This window comes from Manihot esculenta, chromosome 3 (assembly GCF_001659605.2).
Source record: "Manihot esculenta cultivar AM560-2 chromosome 3, M.esculenta_v8, whole genome shotgun sequence".
In the NCBI taxonomy this organism is placed as follows: domain Eukaryota; kingdom Viridiplantae; phylum Streptophyta; class Magnoliopsida; order Malpighiales; family Euphorbiaceae; genus Manihot; species Manihot esculenta.
This window is the reverse complement of record NC_035163.2, coordinates 23,559,463-23,566,088: the sequence shown is the minus strand read 5'-3', so window position 1 is coordinate 23,566,088 and position 6,626 is coordinate 23,559,463. Positions and strand designations below refer to the sequence as shown.

Genomic DNA, 6,626 nt, shown 5'->3' with positions numbered 1-6,626 from the left:
AGAGTATTTCTCCTTTTATAGGTTTCCTTTTGTCTGCTAGTGACGTACCAATAGAATGAGTATTAGTAGACCACATGTCCCTGCCACGCTGATACGGACGTACGAAGGAATCAAATCTCTGCCCCATGCGTAACGGTCTCTGATTCTCTCAGGGCGCGGGTAGGCGGGTCTGCAAGATGGATGGATGGATCCTCTTTCGGGTTCTGGGCTGGACCGGAGAGTAGGGACAAAGCAGGGCCTAAATGGGATCGGCCCAAGGTGTAGAGAAGACGAGGTCGGCCTGGTGGAGAGAGCCAGATAAACACGGTCGTGAGGTTTAATGGACTGGATCCAGTTGGCGTGAGTGGCTTGAGGATCTCTAAGTAATGGGCTATTTTCATGGGCCTGACCCTAGACGGGGATGAGGTGAACTCAGAGGTCATAAGATAGTTCATACATAGAAGGCGAGAAGCATCCTTTTGCAATTGAAGGATTAGTAGTCAAAAGAGGCACTTGCGTCTTGGCTGGAAAATAGAAGTAAAAAAAAAAATAAAAAAGTAAAAGAACTACTCTTTGGTGCAACATTATTTCCTTTATTGATAACATCCGAACAAAATACAAAGAAAATACATAAGTAAACTCCTCTTTTTTTGGAGTTATATGCATATTTATATACTTTTTTTTTTAAATAATCATTAACTGAATGCAAATTTCTTTAGTTAACGTTAACTATATATGTCCTAGAACAGTACAAATTAAAATGGCTGTTGTAGGACATGCAAGGAAGTGTATTCTTCTAAGAGAACTGATTTCGTGAAGAATATGTCTGTCCAATACTCCATGTTGAAGGGACAACATTGAAGAACGCAAGTGTTTTTCCATCAACCAAAGTGAGTTTAAACGACAGCGTTTGGCTTCTAAGGTCAACACTGCTTTGCCAATTTGCACCCCAGTTTCTGTTCATTGGCACCCATGTTCTTGTCCTAGATCCTCTAACCCATGCAGCCTTAATATCACCACTTCCTCCAACGTTGGATATCATTATCAAATTGAAATTCGATTGTCCTCTTAATGTGAAATGAACACCTCCCCTTCTCTTGCATGCCACCCTTCAATATTCATAATAATCAATTTTAACAAACATATATAAAAAAATTCAATAGAAACGTCAATTTCTCTAGCGACTTTCTGTTACCTTCTGTAGATTACTGGAACAATGCCTTCATTGCCTTGTCTAGCGATGCGAAGAAAAGCAGGCATGGACATATCGAAGTGGTGGCGAGGAGGATCACACCATCCTCCATTATTGTTTGCTGGGCAGAAATTTGTGGTGGTTACCGTCACAACAGCTCGTCGGAAACACCACTTAGGGTCAGCCTTGAAGTCGCACATGACTTGGTAGCAAGCCCCACAAGCTTCTCCGTTTCTAAAAAGTGCACCGCTGACTGCTGCTGTGTGCACTCCAAATCCAGCATGGAACGTATTATCATATCCACAAGCTCCTCCTGATCATAGTCAACACATTCTCCAGCGATTTTATCACAGAGGGAAAAAAAAAGATAATTTTATAAAAAGAAGATGAAAAATAATTGTGGGTTTAATTACCAAGAGTGCTGGGATTTTGATTGGCACCATAGAAAGTGGCATGAGCATGAATCCAACCGTTAAGTTGACCATTAATGCCCTCCAAAAACAAACCTAAAATGAGAAAACACAAAGTTTTGATAGGCCCCATTTAGAATTTTTCTTACAAAGCAATGAATGATATCAACCTCGAACACACAAATCCTAGAAGCAAGTGCCTCCATTTTTATACAACACTGGTACGCGGTTGTCGGTGATTTTATTACGCAAACTCTGGATCTAACCCTAACCCATTTAATGGAATTATCAGAATTTGTCGAATGTTGAAAGTTTTTTTCAAATTTTGATAAGATGATAACGCGTTTTTTCCTTTTTCTTGCTGCAGTTGATGATGGGGATCATGTAAAGTACGAGAAATAATGTACGGGTTGTGGTGAGAGAGGCAAAGTTAGGACAATGAATCAACAAGTGCATGTGATGCTTAGTTTGCTTATCTTCTTTTTAGTCGCCTGTCGGTGTTCGTAGCTGATTCTGTTATCTCTATGACATGCATCTACGTAACGTTCTTTTATTTTATTTTATTTTTGGAATATTTGACCTTTTTAGCTCTTTTTTATCATTTCTATTTAATTTTGGCAAGTGCTTTAGCAAAACAGAATTCCAATAATTAATGATTAAGGGAGAGAGTCGATAAAAGCTGGCCTTTTGATGGCCATGTTCCATGCACTGTGTATATCATTAATACATCTAAAATATTATAATACAAAATTGATTTTATTTGTGATATTATGAAGTGTTTAATGGATTTAATAACTATTTCATTGCATTTAATTAGACATATATAAAATAAGTATTAATATAATTAAGATAACAGCATAATTAATCATTATTAATAAAACAAAATTAATTATTAGTTTTAGTAATTTAATGTATTAATTACATCCCCATGTTACGAAATCCTTTTTTCTAATTTTTTTATATGTTTCAGTTTCTTCTAATCGAACCAATGGAATCTAATTTACCATTTATTTAGTATTTTAATCAGATTGCCAAATGCTTTGTCATAAAGCAAAGCCAATGGAAGCTTCTTAATTATCTTAATTTCATGAAAATGATAAAAGAAGAAGAATTTATGAGGAAAATTGCATTACATATATAAATATTTTTATTTTTTTATACATCATATATTTGAAATTATCTAAGTTCATATGTATGTATAAGATGATTTGTTTTTTTTTTCTTTGGATTTGATATTAGCAAAGTCGTTAAAACAGAATAAAATAATTACTCTTGAAATTTAGATGAGGTCAAGTTACATAATTCTAATCTAAATTTGATGAAGGCTTGGAAAAGATGGGTCAGGTCATGCACCAAACTTTTGAATTTTTCCAGAAACAGACACCATTTAAATTACAATTAAAATATTTATTTCTTCGCCAGTGGTTTTGGTTTAACTATTAAGGATATAAGATTAAGGAGAGATTTTTTTAACTATTAAATACTTATAAAAAAAACTAACCCATCAATAGATCGTCCTATTTATTGGTTCAATAAGTTCAATCTGTTTTTCTTTAAAAAAAAATCAATAAAATTTGAAAATTATAAATTTATTTTTTAGAAAAAGAGGGATAGAGCCCTTATTTTATTAATTTAGGCCATGAAAGCCCCAACCTATCAGCATCCAGTAAAAATTTAATAGTAACAGGAGGCCATTGATGAATTTTCAAATTAAAATCATCACCAATGGTTAAACTAGTCAAACGATCCGCTACCGCATTTGCTTCCCTGTAAATTTTTACCATCTTGACTTCCCAGCTTCTATTGATAAGATCACGACAATTCCTCACCAAATTAGCAACTCTAAAAACTCCTGCACCTCTACCTGCAAATAAATCTAACGCGAGTTGAGAATCCGTTTGAATTTCAATCTTCTTCCACCCTGAATCCCATGCTAATACTAAAGCATAATATATTCCCCATAGCTCAGCTTCCATTGCTCCACAATTGCCCAAAAACCGTTGAAAGCCCAAAAGCCATCTACCTTCATTGTTTCGAAAACAACCTGCACAACTTGCCCTTCCTGCTGACAACAATGCACTACCATCGGAATTCACTACCACCCAGCCTGTTTCTGGCGGCTTCCACCCAACATACTTCAAAGACCGGCCTCTCGGTCCAGACCCAGCCTGCATCGAAAACCTCCATGCATGAATATATTCTTTTGCTCGAAGCTGAATAAAGGAAGCATCAATAGTATCCTGGTCATTATTCTCATTAAAAACCAACAAGTTTCTTCGCTTCCATAACCACCAAACAGCCGAACTAAAAAGCACATCCCATGGTATTCCATTAGCCAATAACCCTACTTTTTCTATATTAGCAGATAGCCATAAAGGCACATTCAAAATATCAAAAAATGGAGAAACGAAATTGGTAGGTAAAAGGGAATTCCAAATTTGTTTCACATGTTGGCAATCTCGTGAGCATGCAAAACAGATTCACTTGCAACTCCACAAAGAGGACATAAATCATAATCAATAAATTCTCGCTTTCGGCGTTGAACATTAACCATGATTTTCTCATGTGCCACTTCCCACAAAAACACTTGAATTCGCTGTGGCACCCTAACCTTCCACAGCCCTTGCCAATCCATATTAGATCCTGACACTTCTGAATAAAACGTATCAAACCCTGACTTAACTGTATATAAGCCAGAAGAAGAATGCTTCCACGCAAAACCATCCAAACACGACATATCATCAACTAAAGTAATTGATTGGAAATATAAAAGGACATCAGTAGGAAGAAGAGAATTTAAAATGTCCCAATTCCAGCCTACATTAGGAACCCAGAAATATCGAACACAAACCTGCATATTCAACTCAATCAACGGTTTAAGTGCAAAATTCCAAAGAGGCCCAACCGGAAGCCAATCATCCAGCCAAAATCTAGTGTGCATCCCATTATTCACATCTACAACTATCCCTTTTCGAAGTAGCTCCAAACCATAACAAAAAGATTTCCAATTGACTGAACCATTAGCTCGCTTAGCGACTTCCCAATGAACAAAACCCGACTCATATTTATTGAAAAGGCACCTAACCCACAAAGCTTGCGGATTCTTGTAAGCTCGCCAACACAACTTCCCTAATAGAGCCTGATTCATTTGTCGCATATTTCTGATGCCAAGACCACCTAACCGCTTCGGCAAGGACATTGTATCCCAATTAATCAGATGTACAGCTGGCTTCATATCCTTCCCATGCCAAATAAAGTTCCTGCATATTTTCTCTATTTCATTGCAAAGCGATATCGGTAAAAGAGCACTCTGCATCACAAAAACAGGAATAGCATTAAGAACTGATTGAACTAACGTTATTCGTCCAGCTTTTGATAGAGCTCTCGCCTTCCAGCCATCAAGTCTGCCTCTCATTTTATCCAAAATACTACTATATGTGGAGACTGAAATCCTCCCATGAATAGATGGCACACCCAAGTATTTTCCCAAATCAGCAGTCAAAGGAATACCTGACCTTGAAGACAAAAGTGACGCCAAATCACTATCAACAAAAGGCGACAAATAAAGAGAAGACTTAGCTAAATTCACTTTCTGCCCGGAAGCCTTAGCAAAGTCATCCAAACATGATAAAATCAAATCCAACTGTTCCACAGAAGCTTCTGCGAACAAAACCATATCATCCGCGAACATAAGATGAGAAATCATCGGACCATTACCCGAGATAGGAATCGGCTTCCATCTGCCTTGACGAACAAGCTGTTTAAACATTCTCGAAAGTTGTTCAATACACATAACAAAAAGATATGAAGACATTGGATCGCCTTGTCGCACACCACGAGTCGGTTTAAAAGATTCTAACTTCTCACCATTCCATAACACTGACATAGAAGATGTTCTAACACAATTCATAATATTAGAAATCCAAGCATCGGAAAAGTGGTAAGAACCCAACACCCACTGAATAAAATCCCAATCTAGTCTATCATAAGCCTTTTCAAGATCAATTTTAATCGCCATAAAACCCCCTGACCGCTTAGACGTTCTCATAGTGTGCAAAACTTCTTGAAACACCACAATGTTATCAATAATTTGTCGGCCAGGAACGAAGCTACTTTGTTCCAATCCAATGAGAGAGCTCAAAACATCTTTCAATCTGTTAATCAACACTTTTGTAACAAGCTTATAGATCACGTTACATAAGCTAATTGGTCTGAACTGAGAAATAAATTCTGGACAAGCAATTTTAGGAATAAGAGTCAGCACCGTTTCATTAACTTCCTCTGGAAACTCCCTCCCGCCCAAGACCTCAATAATAAACGCTGAAACCTGTGAACCTACCGCAGACCAAGATTTCTGAAAGAAAACTGCTTGTAGACCATCGGGTCCTGGAGCCTTGTAAGGAGACATAAGGCGCAAAGCATCATATACTTCATCATGAGAAAAAGGACGATCCAGAAGCAACCGTTGAGAAGAAGAAAGAGCAGGCCCATCAGGTCTAACAAAATGGCTGCAGTCAACCGCCAAATCTTTCGAATACAGCTCCTGATAGTAACCGCTAGCAAGCTCTTTAAGTTGACTAGAATCTTCAATCCACACATTGTTCCCATTTCTCAGCTTGAGAATTTGCTGCTTCTTGCGTTTAATCACGGTAGAAAGATGATAAAACCTTGTATTTCTCTCACCAGAAACAATCCATTCCTCCCTAGATTGTTGAAACCAGTATAATTCTTCCTGCTTCAAAACATCTTCAAGCTGTCGTCTCAGATTAAATTCCAGCTTCACTAAACCTCTCGTTCGCCGGATAGCTAAGCTTTTTTGAACACCATCAATTCGACGGATCAACCTCTGCTTATTATGAAAAATATTCCCAAACTCAGATCGGTTCCATTGGCTTAATGAGTCTTTGGTTGATTTCAAATTATCAAATAAAGAAGTATTTTGCTTCCAACCACGGGAAACAACATCAACAAAATCTTTGTGAGCTGTCCAAGCCGCTTGAAAATGAAAACGACGAACAGAAGAATTTGTAACTCCAAAGCAATTC

General features: G+C 37.4%; 1 protein-coding gene across 1 annotated transcript; it reads right to left on the bottom strand.

Moving 5' to 3' along the window:
• Positions 1 to 560: 560 nt before the first annotated feature.
• LOC110612419 (expansin-A12) lies at positions 561 to 1,746 on the bottom strand. Its single transcript, XM_021753201.2, has 3 exons — positions 1,585 to 1,746; positions 1,175 to 1,484; positions 561 to 1,088 (listed from the first exon to the last, which is right to left on the bottom strand). The coding sequence occupies exons 1-3, from the start codon at positions 1,712 to 1,714 to the stop codon at positions 776 to 778; spliced, it is 753 nt and encodes a 250-aa protein (XP_021608893.1). The 5' UTR covers positions 1,715 to 1,746; the 3' UTR covers positions 561 to 775.
• Positions 1,747 to 6,626: the final 4,880 nt, after the last annotated feature.

Coding starts and splice junctions, on each gene's coding strand:
- LOC110612419 (XM_021753201.2), bottom strand. CDS start 1,714: ATGGGGCCTATCAAAACTTTGTGTTTTCTCATTTTAGGTTTGTTTTTG. Junction 1,485..1,584: donor TCAAAATCCCAGCACTCTTG/GTAATTAAACCC, acceptor GACTATGATCAG/GAGGAGCTTGTGGATATGAT. Junction 1,089..1,174: donor GTTCCAGTAATCTACAGAAG/GTAACAGAAAGT, acceptor TGAATATTGAAG/GGTGGCATGCAAGAGAAGGG.